The 21,459-nt window shown below is 41.9% G+C and overlaps 2 protein-coding genes across 2 annotated transcripts in view; one reads left to right on the plus strand and one right to left on the minus strand.

The window, feature by feature from the left end:
• The window catches only part of CFAP210 (cilia and flagella associated protein 210), a 31,232-nt gene extending 14,028 nt beyond the window's left edge, over positions 1-17,204 (minus strand). Inside the window, exons 1-5 of the mRNA XM_056535610.1 lie at positions 16,992-17,204; positions 10,945-11,156; positions 6,739-6,912; positions 3,808-4,013; positions 744-900 (exon numbers count right to left, since the gene is read on the minus strand). Of these exons, the coding sequence (XP_056391585.1) occupies positions 744-900; positions 3,808-4,013; positions 6,739-6,912; positions 10,945-11,156; positions 16,992-17,061 (819 nt within the window). The 5' untranslated portion in view covers positions 17,062-17,204. The remainder of the gene's footprint in view (positions 1-743; positions 901-3,807; positions 4,014-6,738; positions 6,913-10,944; positions 11,157-16,991) is intronic.
• Positions 17,205-17,329: 125 nt separating this feature from the next.
• On the plus strand, positions 17,330-21,361 carry PHOSPHO2 (phosphatase, orphan 2). The gene is made up of 2 exons (XM_056535611.1): positions 17,330-17,467; positions 20,035-21,361. The coding sequence occupies exon 2, from the start codon at positions 20,058-20,060 to the stop codon at positions 20,772-20,774; it is 717 nt and encodes a 238-aa protein (XP_056391586.1). The 5' UTR covers positions 17,330-17,467; positions 20,035-20,057; the 3' UTR covers positions 20,775-21,361.
• Positions 21,362-21,459: the final 98 nt, after the last annotated feature.

Here is a 21,459-nt window from a genome sequence, read left to right on the forward strand (position 1 = left end):
ACTTTAAAAATGATCTAAATAATGTTTTATACCACTTAACAGTTGCATTAAAATTGGAACAACTCTGAAAATGTCCCTTTTTAACTGTGGGATTCAATTGTATATCTTGAGTAAATGTAATTAGCACATAACTCTTGCAATCATCATTTTTTTTCTTATGTGTGACTGTATTTTGCGGGATGAGTTGTACTTTTATTAGGAACCATTGTGGGGCAGATATGGTGTATTCTATAACTGAATAACTTTTCTAATTTTTTTTTGAGGAAATTCTAAATAAAACAGTAAGTCCTATATATATATATTCTTAAATCTTTTTACTGTGCAGTACACAGACAGCAGAGCGCTGGGACCTGACGTCTCATAGAAGGCAATGCATATCCTTGCGGAATACGCAAAAACACTGAACATGTTCAATGTTTTTGGGGACACCGGAATCAGGAATTCCGTGGCAGATGTTGCTGCTGCGGAAATTCTGCCGTGTGAACAAAGCAGCAGAATCCGATTGAAATTAATGGGACTCTGCTGCTGCAGAATGTCCGTGTGGAAGATTCATGTGGAATTCCGCATGGAGATTCTGCCGTGTGAACCCGGCCTTAGGGGGTTAAAGTGATCTCTACATAAAAAGTTGTAAAACTCAGTAAATGCTTTATTGTTTTTGATCTGAAGTAGAAGACGACATCTTCCTTCATTTTGCAAGATATTCTGAGCTTTCTACATGGCTATATAAATGTCTCCCCACTCACCAAATGAGTCTTCATTATTTCTTTTTTCTCTTCCTTTTTCAGTTTGGCTAATTTATTCATTTCCCACTCATATAGCCTGGCCTGTCTCTGGATCTCTTCACTTTCTCTGTGACTGGTTCGCTTCTCCAGGTCAGCAGCATGGTTGTGCTCCTCCATTCTGGGGAAAAAATGTAATGACAGTAAGATATTTAGAAGTAATTTACATGTATGCAGTGTAGTGGTATTAATGTTTAATCCTTCCTAATGCCAATGTTACATAATGGTTTTAAACTGTAGTGCTGATTACCCTCTTAAGTAGCTATGAATTTCCTATTCATATTGTTGATGACAGATGTATCTCTGTATTTCTCCCATCTAATTGAAAAAAGGGCCTCTATTGGACACCGTACTACAGATGTTGTATTATGAAGCCCTGTATAGCAGATTGAGTATGGCTCTATGCACATGGCTCTTCTGGTTGGGAGAAGAAAGAGGGGCAATCTCTGTTAAAATTATCCTCTTTTTAACCATTCTCTAATAGCTTAACCCCTTAGGGACGCAGGACGTAAATGTACGTCCTGGTGCGGTGGTACTTAACGCACCAGGACGTACATTTACGTCCTGTGCATAACCGCGGGCATCGGAGCGATGCCCGTGTCATGCGCGGCTGATCCCGGCTGCTGATCGCAGCCAGGGACCAGCCGGCAATGGCCGACGCCCGCGATCTCGCGGGCGTCCGCCATTAACCCCTCAGGTGCCAGGATCAATACAGATCCCGGCATCTGCGGCAGTGCGCGATTTGAATGAATGATCGGATCGCCCGCAGCGCTGCTGCGGGGATCCGATCATTCAGAACGCCGCACGGAGGTCCCTTCACCTTCCTCCTTCCGGCTCCCGGCGTCTTCTGCTCTGGTCTGAGATCGAGCAGACCAGAGCAGAAGATCACCGAAAACACTGATCTGTTCTATGTCCTATACATAGAACAGATCAGTATTAGCAATCATGGTATTGCTATGAATAGTCCCCTATGGGGGTAAAAAAAAATGTTAAAAAATGTAAAAGTAAAAGTAAAAAAAAGTGAAAAATCCCCTCCCCCAATAAAAAAGTAAAACATCCGTTTTTTCCTATTTTACCCCAAAAAGCGTAAAAAATAAATTTAATAGACATATTTGGTATCGCCGCGTGCGTAAATGTCCAAACTATTAAAATAAAATGTTAATGATCCCGTACGGTGAATGGTGTGAACGTAAAAAAAAAAGTCCAAAATTGCTACTTTTTTTATACATTTTATTAAAAAAAATTATAAAAAATTTATTAAAAGTTTTTTATATGCAAATGTGGTATGAAAAAAAAGTACAGATCATGGCGCAAAAAATGAGCCCCCATACCACCACTTATACGGAAAAATAAAAAGTTAGAGGTCATTAAAATAAAGGGATTATAAACGTACTAATTTGGTTAAAAAGTTTGTGATTTTTTTTAAGCACAACAATAATAGAAAAGTATATAATAATGGGTATCATTTTAATTGTATTGACCCTCAGAATAAAGAACACAGGTCATTTTTACTGTAAATTGTACGGCGTGAAAACGAAACCTTCCAAAATTAGCAAAATTGCGTTTTTCTTTTTAATTTCCCCACAAAAATAGTGTTTTTTTGGTTGCGCCATACATTTTATGATATAATGAGTTATGTCATTACAAAGGACAACTGGTTGCGCAAAAAACAAGCCCTCATACTAGTCTGTGGATGAAAATATAAAAGAGTTATGATTTTTAGAAGGCGAGGAGGAAAAAATGAAAACGTAAAAATTTAATTGTCTGAGTCCTTAAGGCCAAAATGGGCTGAGTCCTTAAGGGGTTAAAGGGGTACTCCACTGCCTTATAATAAATCCCCTATCTGCAGGATAGGGGATAAGTGTCTAATCGTGGGGTTCTGACCTCTGGGCATGCCCAGTGATCTCTGGAACTGGGCCCTGTGTATTTCTGTGCATGTAGTGGCGTGTAGGCCCATGCTTTATGCATTCTCTATAGGTGCACTGGAGATCTACGAGCACTGCACTCTCCGGCACTCCCATAGGCAGTGCATGAAGAACATGCTGACAAGCTGCTCTATTTACAGGGAGAGATGAGGCCCCGTTCTGGATATCGCAAGAGGTCCCAGAAGTCAGATCCCCCTTGATCAGACACTTATCCTGCAAATATGGTATGAGTTTTAAAGTAGTGGAGTACTCCTTTAAAGGGGTTGTCTAGCAAAATAAACAAGCTGTGTATGGTGTCAAAGAGTATAACAAAGTAACATACTAATTTAATGTTATTAGCCATACTGCACAAATCTGCCATTGTCAGTTGAGCTATCTGGCTTGAAGATGTGATGTTCCATCACATTTTCTAAAAGGAGAATTTTAATCCTTGCCCCCGCACCTGTTGTCTGCTCAGGGAGAGACCAGTAATGTGAAGGGGAGAAACTCATATTACTGTTTATTAGATTTTTAAAGAAGTAGAAGGCTTTTCCCAGGTGCAGAAGTTTCCTTCAGTACAGGCTCACAGCTGTCTTATCTGTTGCCTTAAAATCTAATGAGCAGTAATATGAGCTCTCTCGCTTCACATAAATGGTCTTACCCTGAGCAGAGGGGGCGGGAGGGATAGGTGCTTTGTGTGTAACATGAAGTCACAGCTACAAGGGAGAGAGCAGAGCTGATACAGAGAGATCTGTGCAGTATGACTAATAACATTATATTAGTGAGTTGCTTTATTATACTGTGACACCATACACAAGTTATTTCCTTCTCTGGACAATCCCTTTAACCCCTTAAGGACACAGCCCATTTTGGCCTTAAGGACACTGCCAATTTTATTTTAGCATTTTTGTTTTTTCCTCCTCGCCTTCTAAAAATTATAACTCTTTTATATTTTCATCCACAGACTGATGAGGACTTGTTTTTTGCGCAACCAGTTGTCCTTTGTAATGACATCACTCATTTTACCATAAAATGTATGTCGCAACCAAAAAAATATTTATGTGGGGAAATGTAAAAAAAATTCATAATAAAGGCCAAGAATGAAATATGAATCCTTTACATACTGCTTTAGAAGATCTTGTGCGTTCTTCTTCTTCTTGGTTGACCTCTGCAGCGCCTTCTGCTGGTCATTATAAATACTTTCTTCCAATTCCCTCTGCATTTTAGCCAAGATGTCCTTGTCTTGCCTATTGCTCCTGTTCATCTGTTGATTTTTAAGTTCTATCTGGGCATCTCGTTCTTTTATGACTTCAGTAAGCAGCAAAGCACTCTGTAATAACATATTTAACTCATTTCATTGTGATCAGCCAAATGCCTAGAAAACTTGCACAGCAGATAACCAAACATAGCGTCTTGCATGAACGAGCCCTGAAAGTGCTTTGAGTTTTTAATGCACCACGATTTAACTATACGGTTTCGGCATACGGTTTCATTAAAAAAACGTATGCAACCGTACAGAAAACCGTGCCCATAGACTTTCCATTCATGCACCATATGTATACGGTTGTCTCCGTTTTTCAAACCGTACATTTTTTTTCTCCGGACAGAAAACCGTGGCCTACCACGGTTTTTGGTCCGGGTGAAAAACTGTATTAAATGTATACGTTTTTTTTTAACATGGTAGTCAATGGGAACCGTACTGAACTGTATGTGCGTACGGTTCCATCCGGTTTTCACCATACGGTTTTTGGCTTTGCTCAGTTTTTTTTCTTGGAATTTCAATCAAAAAAGTAAAACTTTATTCATAATAGTTAACGTATAAGTTTTTTTCTTAAAAAACGGATGCAACCGGACATCATTTTTCAAACTGTATACGGTTTTAAACCGTATACAGATAAAAATTTGTACACACGTTTTGATACAGTTTAGTCAGGTTTTGAGGAATCCGTTTTTTATCAAAAACCTGATACAGGAACTGTACTGAAAAAACGTGGTGTGAACCCACCCTTAGGGTGCATGCACACCACGTTTTTGCAATACAGTTCCCGTAACAGGTTTTTGATGAAAAACGGATTCCTCAAAACCTGACTATGGCTGCATTCACATCTCGTTTTGTACATACGGGCGCCGGATCCGGCTGGGGGAGGGGCAAACCAGGCGCTCCCGTACCCCAGCCGGATCAGCCCGTGACTCCATTTACTTTAATGAGCCGACCGGAGACAAGCGGTGACTCCGGTCAGCTCAGTTTTGACCCGTATGTGGTTTCCTGACCGGACCTAAAACCGTAGTATACTATGGTTTTAGGTCCGGTCCAAAACCACATACGGGTCAAAACTGAGCCGACCGGAGTCACCGTTTGACTCCGGTCGGCTCATTAAAGTAAATGGAGTCACGCGCTGATCCGGCTGGGGTACGGGAGCGCCCGGTTTGCCCCTCCCTCAGCTGGATCCGGCGCCCGTATATACTAAACGAGATGTGAATGCAGCCTAAACTGTATCAAAACGTGTGTACAAATTTTAACCCATATACGGTTTGAAAAATGGTGTCCAGTTGCATCCGTTTTTTAAGAAAAAAACGCATACGTTTTTAACTTTACACTCCATTTTGAATAAAGTTTCACTTGTTTGATTGAAATTCCAAGAAAAAAAAACGTGCAAAGTCAAAAACTGTATGGTGAAAACTAGAGATGAGCGAACTTACAGTAAATTCGATTCGTCACGAACTTCTCGGCTCGGCAGTTGATAACTTTTCCTGCATAAATTAGTTCAGCTTTCCGGTGCTCCGGTGGGCTGGAAAAGGTGGATACATTCCTAGGAAAGAGTCTCCTAGGACTGTATCCACCTTTTCCAGCCCACCGGAGCACCGGGAAGCTGAACTAATTTATGCAGGAAAAGTAATCAACTGCCGAGCCGAGAAGTTCGTGACTAATCGAATTTACTGTAAGTTCGATCATCTCTAGTGAAAACCGCATGGAACCTTTCGCACATACAGTTCTGTATGGTTCCCATTGACTCCCATGTTAAAAAAAAATGTATATGGTTTAATAGAGTTTTTCACCCGGACCATAAAACGTGGTAGACTACGGTTTTGGGTACGTGTAAAAAAATGGACAAAACCATATAAGATGCAAAACGGACTAAACCGGATGATGCGTTTGACATACGGTTTACAATGTTAAGTCAATGCATACGGTTTTCTATACAGTTCCATATGGTTTTTAACTTGAAACCGTATACGGGAACTGTATAGCAAAAACGTGGTGTGCATGCACCCTTAGTCAGACAAGCAGAAAGACAAGTTACCCCCATGATGACAGAAGTTTGATCTGTAAGGCTGGTGGTTGTACATTTGCATCCCCATTAAACTTGTCTTATGGATTCCCTGTCTGTTTACGACAGGTGCATAAATGCTATGTTTGTTGGAGGTCCAACCACTAGGACCCCCCCTTCCTATCTTTCAATACAATGGCAGACCCCAAGTGTCCCTTGTGAATGGAGCAGCAGTCACTGATGAATAGGACCGATGAAGAGTGCAGAGCTTGGCTGTCAATGATCTCAATTCAGCGGTGGACACGCAGGCTAAATACTGCTCCATACACACTTAGTAGGGGGGGTTTATCAAAACCTGTGCAAAAGGAAAAGTTGCCCAGTTGCCCATAGCAACCAATCAGTTTGCTTCTTTTACTTAGCAGAGGCCTTGTTAAAAATAAAAGAAGCGATCTGATTGGTTGCTATGAGCAACTTTGCCTCTGAACAGGATTTGATAAATCTCCCCCATAGAGACCACAATTCTCGATCAGAGGAGGTATCAGCAGTGGGACCCTTCAGCGCTCATACATTTATCATCTATCCTGTAAATAGGTGACAAATGCTGTTAGTGAGCCAATCCTTTTGAATAGAATGTGCAATAAGATTGCATATTAAAACAAGCTCTTGTTTTGTATTTCAGACACAATAGTGCACTAAAGAAATAAAAACAAGAGCATCAATAGCTTCATACAGGATCAAACCAAAGCAGCCGAATATTTGAGTCCATGGCAGAAACAGATGACATACATGGAAGGTCTTGACTCTGTCATTCTGATTGTATTGCTTGATCCTGGCGTTTTCTATTGCTTGCTTCCTCTTTTCTGCCTGGTACTGGGCCTCCTCCAAATCTATCCTTTTTTTCTCCTCCTCTTCTCTTTCCTCCCGCAGTTTCTTTGCCTGTAATTTTTCCTTCCTCAAGCCCTGTGAAGAAGTAATATTTTGAAAGAAATTAATATCTGGAAAATATGAAAGCCTTTTCTTCTGCAGCAAAAAATCCACACGGGAAACCCATTGACTTCAATGGGTATCAACATAATCCACAAGCGGAAGTTCAGCTGCAGGAAACCCTACCCTAAAAGTTACAGCTAGTCTATTAAAGGGGTATTCCAGGATTTTTTTTTTATTTGACTATTGACTAGGTGTTGTAAAGTCAGTGTAGATTATAATATAGTGTCTATACGTGTGTGTGTGACGGTTTTCTCACAATTGTTCTGTGATTTTCACCTTAATATTTATTTTTAACAGCATACAAAATTACTCAGGTCTCCGGTTTTCCCAGGTTGCAGTGCGGCCGAGACCTGACATCACTAGTCAGGTGTGCAAAGGGAGCCTGTATGCTTCAATAGGTGGAGCGACCGCTGGGTGGGAGATTATTTTGCAACAGCTAGAGGCATCCTGGTTAGAAAATACTGGTCTTTTGAATGGAATGCAACTAATTTGTGTTTCAATGGGTGAGGTGGCTGATGTGTGAGAGGGAGGAAAGTGACCTCACACTTACAAACAAGGAACTATGGGATGTGTAGTTTGAGAGAACGAACTCCAACAGGAAATAACCAGTTCACAAAAAAATAGCCACAGAATTATAGATAAGCCCTTTAAGTCCTGTTACAGCCAGACAGGCTTTCGCACATGGCAGTTATGAGAGCTATTGTTAGGCCCTTGGATGCTGTAGCAACCCATTAGCACCCTGCAATCGCGTTATGGGGAAACTGATAAGCTTACAGAGGGACTCTTCTTCATCTTATAAACAACTTATTTGCCATGATCAGCATTCACCACAGTATTTTAAGGGGTCAGATTACTAGATTTGTACCTAAGTCTTGTCCTGGCTGTTGTAGCAGGATGTCAGCTGCTTCTGAGCTAAAGATAGGGAGGTAAAACTTGCTTTTCTTTTTTATTGTGCATTTATATTACTCAAACTGTTGCTGACCAGGTGGTCAGGTGTGGCAGCTATCCACATGGTGCCCAGGCCTTCTTTACACCCAAAGGCATTGATAGCTTGTGCTGATGCGTATGACACCTAACCCAATAATCAGCAATAGGTTGAGCAATATTTTTGACTCATTAGCCAGTTATAGCGTGGATATTTAACCCTATGTATACAATGTCCCCTGACAAAGTAAACCAATACAGTGCACTGAAACATGCGGTGACATAGTAGAATATTTATAGTTTTGGATATTCAGGGCTCAGAACTGGAGTTAACAGCTTTCAGAGAAGGTCACCATTTTAGAATGTGTGCTCTGGTTAGATCTATAGGGACTGGCAAGTAGGACACAGTAGGGGTGGTTTATGGTCCCACTCTATCCATTGCCTTCTTGATGACCACCTATCACCGTATCCAGTGATAGTTGGCACTTTTTTAATTCACGAAAGAAGAACGTAAGATGGCCCTCACTTGTTCTCAGCATACAAACGGTTTATTAAAACAGTCGAGTCACCTATACAGAGATGCCCAACAGGCCATTTAACGCTAGCGTCAAATGGCCTGTTGGCCATCTCTGTATGGGCGACCTGACTGTTTTAATAAACCATATGTATGCTGAGAACAAGTGAGGGCCATCTTCCGTTCTTCTTTCGTGAATTGGATATATGTTTTTGATGTAATGAGCACCACATGGATTACAGCACGGCTGGAAGCAAAAAGGTGTGTTAGCTGTGGACTGGTTATAACCTCCATTGAACGCGGGGCCGAATCATACCTGATATGTTTATCTTAACTGAGTGGCGATGCACACAAAGGACTCATTACCTACATAATCCATTGCTTGCCTACCTACCGACTGGGATAAGGGACTCATTACCTACAGTGGGGATCAACAGTTTGGGCACCCCAGGTAAAAATTTGTATTAATGTGCCTAAAAAAGCCAAGGAAAGATGGAAAAATCTCCAAAAGGCATCAAATTACAGATTAGACATTCTTATAATATGTCAACAAAAGTTAGATTTTATTTCCATCATTTACACTTACAAAATAACAGGAAAAAAAATGGTGTCTGCAAAAGTTTGGGCACCCTGCAGAATTTATAGCATGCACTGCCTCCTTTGCAAAGCGGAGACCTGCCAGTGTCATGGATTGTTCTCAATCATCATCTGGGAAGACCAAGTGATGTCAATCTCAAAGGTTTTAAATGCCCAGACTCATCTGACCTTGCCGCAACAATCAGCACCATGGGTTCTTCTAAGCAGTTGTCTAGAAATCTGAAACTGAAAATAGTTGATGCTCACAAAGCTGGAAAAGGCTATAAGAAAATAGCTAAATGTTTTCAGATGTCAATATCCTTTGTTCAGAATGTAATTAAGAAATGGCAGTCATCAGGAACAGTGGAAGTTAAAGCAAGATCTGGAAGACCAAGAAAAATATCAGACAGAACAGCGCGCAGGATTGTGAGAAAAACAATTCAAAACCCATGTTTGACTGCACAATCCCTCCAGAAAGATCTGGCAGACACTGTAGTTGTGGTACACTATTCCACTATAAAGAGATAGTTGTACAAATATGGTCTTCATGGAAGAGTCATCAGAAGAAAACCTCTTCTACCTCCTCACCACAAAAATCAGCGTTTGAACTTTGCAAATGAACATATAGACAAGCCTAATGCATTTTGGAAACAAGTTCTGTGGGCCGATGAGGTTAAAATTTAACCTTTTGGACGGAATGAGCAAAGGTACGTTTGGAGAAGAAGGGGAACAGAATTTAATGAAAAGAAACTCTGTCCAACAGTTAAGCATAGGGGTGGATCAATCGACCTTTGGGGTTGTATTGCAGCCAGTGGTACAAGGAACATCTCCTGAGTAGAAGGAAAAATGGATTCAATAAAATTTCAGCAAATTTTGGATACTAACTTGATGCCATCTGTGAAAAAGCTGAAGTTAAAGAGAGAATGGCTTCTACAAATGGATAATGATCCTAAACACACCTCGAAATCCACGGGAGATTACATCAAGAGGCGTAAACTGAAGGTTTTGCCATGGCCTTCACAATCTCCTGACCTCAACATAATTGAAAATCTATGGATAGACCTTAAAAGAGCAGTGCGTGACAGACAGCCCAGAAATCTCAAAGAACTGGAAGACTTTTGTAAGGAAGAATGGGCAAAGATACCTCAAACAAGAATTGAAAGACTCTTGGCTGGCTACAAAAAAGCTGTGATACTTGCCAAAGGGGGAAGTACAAGATATTAACTCTGCAGGGTGCCCACACTTTTGCAGACACCATTTTTTTTTAGTTTTCTGTCATTTTGAAAGTGTAAATGATGGAAATAAAATCTAACTTTTGTTGACATATTATAAGAATGTCTAATCTGTAATTTGATGCCTTTTGGAGATTTTCCATCTTTCCTTGGCTTCTTTATGCACATTAATACAAATTTTTACCTGGGGTGCCCAAACTTTTGATCCCCACTGTACCTGCCTACCTACTGGGGAGGGGGGTAATCACTATATACCTGCCTACTTACTGGGAGGATTTATTATCTACCTGTCTGTCTACCTACTGGTAGACCATCGACTGCCATATACATTAGTGAAAACAAAAGGGAAGATTTAGAAAAACTGTTTAATACTGTCTAAGAATACACCTAAGTAGATTATGCAATTTGATAACTCTAGTGCATCTCTAGACACTCTTGTCTAACCTTACACCACCTATTATTAATTTGCGCCCGAATCAACAGAAATTTGGCTGAGTTTTATTACACTGATGGCAATGGCAGATGAATTCCCATACAGATTCAGCATCCATGGCAGATTTTAGTCATGTAACGGTAGCCGACCATACGAGGAGTTTTATCAAAACTTGGTGCTGTTGCCTATATCAAACAATTCGATTTATCCTTTTTTTTTATTAAAAAAAATAAATAAAAAACTCCCCTAAAAAATGAACACTGGAATCTGGTTGGTTGCTATGGGAAACTGATTAATCTCCATCATTTTTTGAAAGAACTACTCACTGATAAGGTATTGGTCCAGTTTTTCACCAATTCCTTGGACTGTAAATGTAAGGCTTCTCTTTCTTTCTTTTCTTCATAAAGTTTCCTTGCTTCTTTTTCCAATGAATTAGCATGGTTGGTAATACGCTCCCACTCTGCTCTTGGAAGAACAGCAACTTCACAGAGATCTACTGTTGGACCTGGTGCAATGTTTCCTCCTGTATTTTTCTCCACTGCAATTTGAATTAAATAAATAACTATGATGCTGTCAGTTCAGATGATTAGATCTGCAATAGGGCTGGAACATATGACCATAATATGGGCTCAAAAATGTGCATGTATTAGGCTAGGTTCACACTGTGATTTAGCTGTCCATCAGAGGTATCACTGGCATCCTGCCGAAAACAACATGCCGGCTATATGGTTACCCAGGGCAGCAGATGCCATTCATTTCAATGTCCCAAATGGAGTCACAGCACAGGCCTTATGCACTATAATGCACGGTCTGCTGCGTTATCCAGTCTGCTGAAAATAAAGCATAACGCTTGAAAGCTGGAATTCCACTTGTTTTCTTGGGCGGGAAAAACGCCAATTCTGCCTCATGGAGTTTTTTCGGCCAAAAAACGCTGCGGCCAGATGTTATCTGTAAATCAATGAGAAATCGCAAAATTCTTTTTCAACTTGGGGTTTTTCAGTTTGGCGTTTTTTAAATCCTTTTGGCGCTTTTTCACTTTTTTTTGGCGTTTTTAAGCTCCTTGGCGCTTTTGCAAAATCGCAGCATGTTGAGCCTATGGAATTTTTTTCCCTGAAGTCTATGGGAGTGAAAAAAACGCCAAGAAAAACGCCATGTGGGTTTTAACTTTGGCGTTTTTGCAGGCGATTTTTATTCTTTTTTGGACTTTAGCAATCCAAAAAAAGTGATGGAGATACCTTTTTTAATAAAATTTTGTAGGGTACCATTAAAAAAATAAAATAAAAAAGATACAGCAGTGATGTCAAAAATGGTATTTAAAGACATTTACGTTTTTTATAACAACATTTTTATACATTTTTAAACAGGGATCAATTTATGTGGGCGGACGGGGCACAAAAATGTAGCCGACAATAATAAAAATGTAGTGTGTGTGTGTTTTTCCCCTTTTTTCTTTATTTTTTAAGTGGTACTACTACTCCCAGCATGGAACACACTGTTCCATGATGGGAGTAGTAGTACCTGTACCAATTGACAGATCGCCCCTGGTGCCACTTCTGACACCCGTTGCGATCCCCCTGTATAATGTATAGATGCGTCCGGCAGCTCTTCTATAGTCCCCTGCACTGCCGTATATATACACCTATTCATATTTCCCGCAGAGCTGTGATTGGCCAGATGGTTCCAGCCAATCACAACTCTCTGTGGGAAATATCAATAGGTGTATATTAGAGGTGAGCGAACTTACAGTAAATTTGATTCGTCATGAACTTCTCGGCTGTGCAGTTGATGACTTTTCCTGCATAAATTAGTTCAGCCTTCAGGTGCTCCCGTGGGCTGGAAAAGGTGGATACAGTTCTAGGAAAGAGTCTCCTAGGACTGTATCCACCTTTTCCAGCCCACGGGAGCACCTGAAAGCTGAACTAATTTATGCAGGAAAAGTCATCAACTGCCGAGCCGAGAAGTTCGTGACGAATCGAATTTACTGTAAGTTCGCTCATCTCTAGTGTATATATACGGCAGTGCAGGAGACCATAGCAGAGCTGCCGGACGCATCTATACATTATACAGAAGGATCACAGCAGGTGTCACTACTGATACCCGATGCGATGGTCCTGTCTATTGCAGAGATGGAGCGGCTTTCTCCTGCGCTCGCATCTCTGCACTATACGCCGGCCACTCAATCATTCCTATTTCCCTCTGAGAGCTGTGATTGGCTGCAACCATCAAGCCAATCACCACTCTGGGCGGAAAATATGAATTGATATGAGTGATGTTCTATTCCCATCACTGGCCAGAGTACAGAGCAAAGATGCGAGCGCTGTATAGAGCCGCTCCGCATCTCTGCTATATTATGGACGATCGCATCAGGCGATATGTCTATTGGTACAGGTACTACTACTCCCATCATGGAACAGTCTGTTCCATAATGGGAGTAGTAGTACTACCTAAAAAATGTTTTTAAAAAAATAGAGAAAAAAAAGTGAAACACACATACACGCTTTATTAAAAAATAATTAAAAGTTCATTATAAAAAATAAAAATTGCCTTAAATACATTTTTCTCATCTCTACTGCATCCTTTTTTTTTTTTTGGGCACCCAACACATTTTGAAAAAAAACGGCAAACACAAAAACGCCAGAAAAAAAGTCAGACGCAGGAAAATGCACTGCCGTTTTTTCTGCCCTTTTTTTAAGTGAAAAAAACGCTGGAAAAAAAAAACAAGTGGAATCCTAGCCGAAAGGTGACTTTTTTTTCAAAAGATTGGAATGAACCGCATCTTCTGCCCTCCGTTACGGTATATGTCGGCATCACTAATTCAGTGTAAACCTAGCCTTATACATATGGAATTATGATAATACTTTACTGGCACCTCTTTCATGTGAACTCCCTAGCAATGTTACAAAAATATTCTTGCTAGTTTTAACTTAGGCTGCGTTCATGTCACGATTTCTCCATCCGACTTGAGTACACGATTTTATAACTTAAAATCTTATGAAATCGTATATAAAGTCAGATCAATTGACCTACATAAAAAAAAAAATCGGCTCCATTACACACATCCGATTTGATCCGCATCCGATTTCACACGATTTTTGTTGGGGTCTGAAATCGGGTTTGACCACGATTTCAGACACGAACAAGATTCTAAGATTGTGCCAAGTTCCCAAGCCCGACCGGCATCCTCATAGTTATACCCTCTAGACCAGTGGTCTTCAACCTGTGGACCTCCAGATGTTGCAAAACTACAACTCCCAGCATGCCCGGACAGCCGTTGGCTGTCCGGGCATGCTGGGAGTTGTAGTTTTGCAACATCAGAAGGTCCGCAGGTTGAAGACCACTGCTCTAGACCCTTCTTTTCCGCTGTGAAATCTCTCTGGCTAGCAGAGAGGTTTCACTTCATATCAGTGACTATTGCGCATGCGCAGCCGCGGCCACGGACCAATATGAAGTGTAATCTCTCGGTTCGCAGGAGAGATTTCACAGAGGAGGAGAAGGGTCTGGATGGAATTACTATGAGGAAGCTCCTTCATTTGCATTTCTAGAAAACCAGGAATATCGGAGGAATGGAGGCACCAATCAGCAAACCCGAACTACAAGCCAATAGGTTAGTGTGGGTGATGCTGATGACATATTTCATTTAAGGCACGTTTTATGGTGCATTTTATTGAACATTTGGTGCACTTTAAAGGGGTACTCCGGTGGAAAACTTTTATTTTTTAAATCAACTGGTGCCAGAAAGTTAAACAAATTTCTAAATTACTTCTATTAAAAATCTTAATCCTTCCAGTACTTATTAACTGCTTAATACTACAGAGGAAATTATTTTCTTTTTGGAACACAGTGCTCTCTGCTGACATCATGACCACAGTGCTCTCTGCTGACATCTCTGTCCATTTTAGGAACTGTCCAGAGCAGTATATGTTTGCTAAGGGGATTTTCTCCTACTCTGGACAGTTCTTAAAATGGACAGAGATGTCAGCAGAGAGCACTGTGGTCATGATGTCAGCAGAGAGCTCTGTGTTCCAAAAATAAAATAATTTCCTCTGTAGTATTCAGCAGCTAATAAGTACTGGAAGGATTAATTTTTTTTATATAGAAGTAATTTACAAATCTGCAAGCAATAGAAGAAGGTAGAAACGAAGCAACTCACCACACCGACCCAGGTATTTCTATGCAAGTGGTTCTTTATTCCAAAGCTTCAACCATGGAAGACAAGCAGGGGAGAGTGAGGACGGGACGCGGGGGGTATCCACTTGGTAATTCACAAATCTGTTTAACTTTCTGGCACCAGTTGATAAAAAAAAAAAAAAGAAAAAAGTTTTCCACCGGAGTACCCCTTTAACCTGTTGGGGACGGAGGGCGTACCTATACGCCCTCCGCCCACTCCCTTTCTATAACGCGGGGCCACGCCGTGGCCCCACGTCATAGCGGGTTTGGCCCAGCCTCTAACAACGGCCGGGACCCGTGGCTAATAACTGATAGCGGTGCCGTGCACTATTAACCCTTTAGACGCGGCGTTCAAAGTTGAACGCTATGTCTAAAGTGAAAGTAAAACATTGCCGGTTAGCTCAGGGGGCTGTTCGGGATAGCCGAGATGAAATTGCGGCATTACGAACAGCTTACAAGACAGCAGGAGGGTCCCTACCTTCTTCCTCGCTGTCCGATTGCCGAATGACTGCTTAGTGCCTGAGATCCAGACATGAGCAGTCAAGCGGCAGAATGATTGATCAATGGTTTCCTATAAGAAAGCATTGATCAATGTAATAGATTAGTGTGTGCAGTGTTATAGCCCCCTATGGGAGCTATAACACTGCAAACAAAAGTGAAGAAAAAAGTGAGTAAAGATCGTTTAACCCCTTCCCTAATAAAAGTTTGAATCCCCCCCCTTTTCCCATTTAAAAAAAAACTGTGTAAATAAAAATAAACGTGGTATATGTTAATTTTTTCATGATATAAAAAGTGACCAAAAATACGCTATTTTGGACTTTGGAATTGTTTTGTGTGTGCGCCCTTGACTGGAATGTCCGAATTATAAAAATATATCGTTAATGAAACCGCACGGTCAATGGCGTACACGCAAAAAAATTCCAAAGTCCAAAATAGCATATTTTTGGTCACTTTTTATATCATGAAAAAATTCATAAAAAGTATCAAAAAGTCCGATCAATGCATAAATGAGCCCTCATAGCGCCCTCTACGTGGAAAAATAAAAAAGTTATAGGGGTCAGAAGAGGATCATTTTAAACGTATAAATTTTCCTGCATGTAGTTATGATTTTTTCCAGAAGTGCGACAAAATCAAACCTATATAAGTAGGGTATCATTTTAATCGTATGGACCTACAGAATAAAGATAAAGTGTCATTTGTACCGAAAAATTCACTGCGTAGAAACGGAAGCCCCCAAAATTTACAAAATGGCGTGTTTTCTTCTATTTTGTTGCAAAATTATTTTTTTTTTTCGTTTCGCCGTAGATTTTGGGGTAAAATGACTGATGTCATTACAAAGTAGAATTGGGGGCGCAAAAAATAAGCCATCATATGGATTTTTAGGTGCAAAATTGAAAGGATTATGATTTTTAATAGGTAAGGAGAAAAAACAAAAGTGCACAAACGGTAAAACCGTCCATCCCCAAGGTGTTATAGGAGTACTCCAGATTAGGAAAATGTATCCCTTATCTATAGAATAGGGGTTCCCCCCTTCCCCCCCCCCCCCCCCCGATCTTGGGCACCGGCACACACCCTCCAGGCATCTCTATGGGAGATATACTCGTGGATCTCCAGCTCTCCCATGGCGAAGCATTGAGGGGGCTTGTTGACCACCGCTTTGTGTATTGGTCGACATAGCGCACGTGCATTGGAGATCCAGGAATGGCGGACATCTTTATTAAATTTGCAATTTGACTTTGCAAGTGGTTGGGGCGTTTCCGGAGAAAGACCCTCCAGCGATTTGGTCTTATTTTTGATGGAGTACTATTACAACCACGATGCGACAGTTGCCCAAAATTAAACTTTTCTGGATTTTTTTGTGCTTTTTTTTTTTTTTACCTTGTTCAACTGAGAATTGTTTAAAATTTCTCTGTCATTTCGTAATTCTAAAAAATTTTGTCTAAAAAATTGCAACGCCAACAAAGCTACACAACAGCACGTTGCAGATGTGATTTGCTGTCACATGATCCATGTCACTGTGTGACCCAGTGTTTCCCAACCAGGGTGCCTCCAGCTGTTGCAAGACTACAACTCCCAGCATGCCCAGACAGCCTTCGGTTGTAGTTTTGCAACAGCTGGAGGCACCCTGGTTACTGATAATAATTAGGCCTCAATTGAGGCAATCCTGCGCACTACTTCCCCCATCTGTCGCCCGTTCACAGGTCACCTGTCTCCCTTCTGCTTGAGCCTTTCCTCCGACCATACTGGACCACCGGACCCGACACCGCGGACATCATCTCCTCTCAGAGAAACCCTGCCGCGTCCTCACGTCGCCTAGCAACAGCCAGGGACGTGAGACATTCCGTTGCCTAGTTACCACACCGGAAGTTAAACAAGACGTCAAGGCCGCCTTACGTCAGTGCCCATTGCGCATGCTCAATTATTTATAACTGTTATTCTTTTGTTTATTTAGCTGTTACGTTATTTCTATGAACTGGTGACATAATTTATACAGGTAGTAAGACATAGCTATAGCTGGTACGCCAACAGAGGATGGCGGCTGAAGGCCTGTGACGTCATTGACACCAGCTCCCTCATCAAAGATGTCCGACCGTCTGCTGCTACTGACGTAATCGTCACCTTTGACCGAGGATCCGACGCTGAAGTGGCGCTGGTTGTGTCCGGCTTCTGCAATTCGGAAGGGTGAGGAAATGAATAAGGAATATACTGCACTTGGGGGGATATGACTTTTTATTCCTCTGGGTCGGGGGACTGGGAAGCCATTAATGTTGTCAGAGATCTGTGAGCCACTAATAATGTCTATGTCTGCAGCAACTACAACTCCCAGCATTTGCAGTTTCCCAGGGCCTGCTGAAGGGCGGGGGATGTAGCTTTACAACAGTTTGAAGAGCCAGGTCACAGCTTTGTGTTCCCATCAGTGTGCCTCCAGCTGTTACAATACTGTATCCCCCAGCATACTGTCCGGGCATGCTGGGAGTTGTAGTTTTGCAACCACTGGAGGCACACTGGCTGGGAAACACTATATCAGTGGTCTTCAACCTGCGGACCTCCAGATGTTGCAAAACTACAACTCCCAGCATGCCCGGACATAATGCACAGTATGAACACCGCCTAACCCTGGATACTTTAAAACAGAGGTCACCTAACTTTGGACCTCCAGCTATTGCAAAACTACAATTCCCAGCATGCTGGGATAGCCATCGGCTGTATGGGCATGCTGGGAGTTGTAGTTTTGCAACATCTGGAGGTCCGCAGGTTGAAGACCACTGCACTATATTTTACTTTCTTGAGCAGAGGTCTCTAAACTGTGATCCTCCAGTGGTTGCAAAACTACAACTCCCTGCATGCCCATACAGCCGATGGCTATCCCAGCATGCTGGGAATTGTAGTTTTGCAATAGCTGGAGGTCCAAAGTTAGGTGACCTCTGTTTTAAAGTATCCAGGGTTAGGCGGTGTTCATACTGTGCATTATGTTGTGCTTTCCACATTTTTGTTTTGTTTTGCTTTGCTCAGCAAACCTCCACCCACCTCACAATCTAAACTCACTGATCTAAACAAAAAAACAAAAAAAAGCATTTTACAAATGCAACAAAAATGCACAGGGCAAACCCAGAAGCATCTATTCCAGTCTACAGGATAAATGGGGATTACTATATTGGTGAAGGTTTTCCTTCAGGGGACTCCCTTGATCACAAGAATGGAGAACCCTGATTCCCCCCCCCCCCCCCATTCCTCTTAAGAACAAATGGAGCAGCAGTAGAGCATGTGTCCGGCTACTCCAGCCAAAGTCTATGGCACTACCGAAAAGTGATCCGTTATTTACATCAGTACCAAAGACTGGTGTTTCCCAACCTGTGGCCTTCTGGCTCTTGCAAAACAGCAAGTCACATAATTCCCTAATGGCTGAAATGGCAAGATGGGAGTTGTAGTTTTGCTGCTTGTATCTGACCTGTGTCTGTATACATGACGTTGCCTCTGCCTAACTCTTGTGTATTATGTTGGCCTTCTTGCGTATTACCTGGACTGCTGACCCTGAAACTGTGCCAGCTGCTTGTACCTGATGCCAAACCAGTGTCACCTGCCACCTCTCTTTTGCCTGGACCTGATTCCGCTGCCTGATTGCCTGCCTATCATGCCAGCACAACCAATCACCTCTGCCTGTCTGCTCGGCAAGCCCGCTATCCATACCAGAACCACTATTGGGGTAGCAACCTGGTATCCTCTAGCACAGTGGTCTCCAAACTGGACCTCCAGACATTGCAAGACTACAACTCCCAGCATTGGCTGTCTGGGCATGCTAGGAATTGTAGTCTTGCACAGTTTGGAAACCACTTTTCTACAGTAGAAGTCCAGGTTCTGCATCCCGTAACAATATAAATAGTGGAAACCTAGAGCAGTAGTCTCCAAAATATGGACCTCTAGCTATTGCAAAACTACAACTCCCAGCATGCCCGGACAGCCAACGGCTGTCCGTACATGCTAGGAGTTGTAGTTTTGCAATGGTGTGAGGTCCACACTTTGGAGATCACAGACCTAGAGGGTACTTAGACTCCACTACCGAGTTTGGTTAAAGCATTTGGGTAGCAGAGCAGGTCCACATCCTTTGAGGTATTACAACTTTTACTGCCAGTTTACCAACATACACAGAATGTGGCAATGATCATTGCAGGGCTGTATATAGGAATACGCTAGCATTTAAAGGAGATGTCCGGTGCTCACTTTTCTTATTTTATCCGTTCCGGGCTGAAAAATAAGAGAAAACTAATTTTCTCTTACCTGCCTACGCTCCCCCGGTGCTTCAGTACAGGTTTTCGGTCCCTGGGCTGTATTCTTATTACTTCCTGTTAGCCCGGCACGTCACACGGAGCTTCAACCTATCACCGGCCACAGCAATGTCCCGCCTCGGCCAGTGATGGGCTGAAGCTCTGTGTGACGTGCCGGGCTAACAGGAAGTAAGAAGAATACAGCCCAGGGACCAAACACCTGTACCGGAGCACCGGGGGAGCCTAGGCAAGCAAGAGAAAGCTTTTATTTTCTTCTTTGCAGCCCGGAACGGATACAATAAGAAAAGTGATCACCGGACATGTCCTTTAATACTGTGCTATAAATTTTGGGTATTGAACCAGGTATTGAACTTCATGTTATTGTGTCCATCCCTGTGTTACTAACTCTCTTACCCAACTAGTCTGTTATAATGTGTTGTGTATATGACCAAGTCTCTTACCATCTTTAACTTTTGTTATCTGTAGGTAAAATCTACCATCCTACAAGCATGAAGGTTCTCCTGGTGTTTGACTTTGACCACACTATTGTGAATGACAACAGTGACACATGGATTGTCCAATGTGCTCCGGATAAAAAGCTCCCGAACGTCTTAGAAAATTCTTACGAGAAAGGGAAATGGACAGAGTACATGGGTAGGATTTTCACCTACCTTGGAGAACAGGGAATCCGCGAGGATGATATGAAGAGAATCATGATTGCTATACCCTATACCCCTGGGATGACCGAGCTCCTTCATTTTATTGGCCAAAACAAAGATCAATTTGATTGTATCATCATCTCCGACTCCAATACAATCTTCATCGACTGGATTCTCACCCATGCCAACGTGAACAACGTTTTCGACCAGGTGTTCACAAACCCTGCAACCTTCGACCGCTTTGGGAACCTCACAGTGCAGAATTTCCACGTCCACCACTGTGCAGCCTGTCCCAAGAACCTGTGCAAGAGAAAAGTGTTGCAAGAATTTGTGTCCAAGCAGACAGCAAATGGAGTGAGCTATTCCAAAATAGTTTATATTGGCGATGGAAGCAATGACCTCTGCCCTGTGACGTTCCTTAAGAAAGGTGATATTGCAATGCCCAGGGAGGGCTACACCTTACAGAAAAGAATTGCCAAGGAGATTGATCTTATCGATTCATCCATAAGTGTGTGGTCTACTGGAGCCGAGATATTGTCTCACCTCAAGCACTTACTGGAAGAATAAGCTTCTGTCTTGACATGAGAATGGATGCTAAGACCCCGCATTACAGATCATATCTACGATATAGTCTATAGTAGGTGGCGTCTTATCCTGCATTTTGTCAAGTTCGTTAATAAGCGCACAATCGGTATATTTACCCTGAATGTCAATAAATATGTCTCCTAATAATTTTGCACATTAGATGGTTGGTGGAACTGTGGTTCTGTTCCAGTGTGTTCTTCATTTGGTTCAGCATCCCATGTACTGCAGTGATTCTCACCATGGTTCCTCAAGCCAAACAACCAATGGATATTCGTGGTTCCTACCTTTTCATTCTCAAACAGTCCCAAGAGCAGATCTTGTTTTCAAGATATCCTTAATACTGCACAGGTGATATGAGGATTCTATGTGCAGGAATTACCACAGGTGATCAATTAATGGGATATCCTCAAGCCTGACCTGTTGGCTAGTACTTAAATCTGACCTATCTGGAAGAAGCTGTAAGCAGTTCTCTATTTCATTCTTTTATTCATGTTGACATCATAATTTGACTGGATGATGGAGCATATTCTGAGATAAAGTTTTTTGCATCAGGATAATACATTGTGATAGTTTGGAAAATGAAAGAGATTGGATCCAGCTCAATGCAGATAAAATCGGGTTTAATCCATAGGACAAGGAAGGAACAAGTTATGCGTTTCAAGCGCTG

This window comes from Hyla sarda, chromosome 8 (genome assembly GCF_029499605.1).
Source record: "Hyla sarda isolate aHylSar1 chromosome 8, aHylSar1.hap1, whole genome shotgun sequence".
NCBI classification, from domain to species: Eukaryota; Metazoa; Chordata; class Amphibia; order Anura; family Hylidae; genus Hyla; species Hyla sarda.

Coding starts and splice junctions, on each gene's coding strand:
- PHOSPHO2 (XM_056535611.1), top strand. CDS start 20,058: ATGAAGGTTCTCCTGGTGTTTGACTTTGACCACACTATTGTGAATGAC.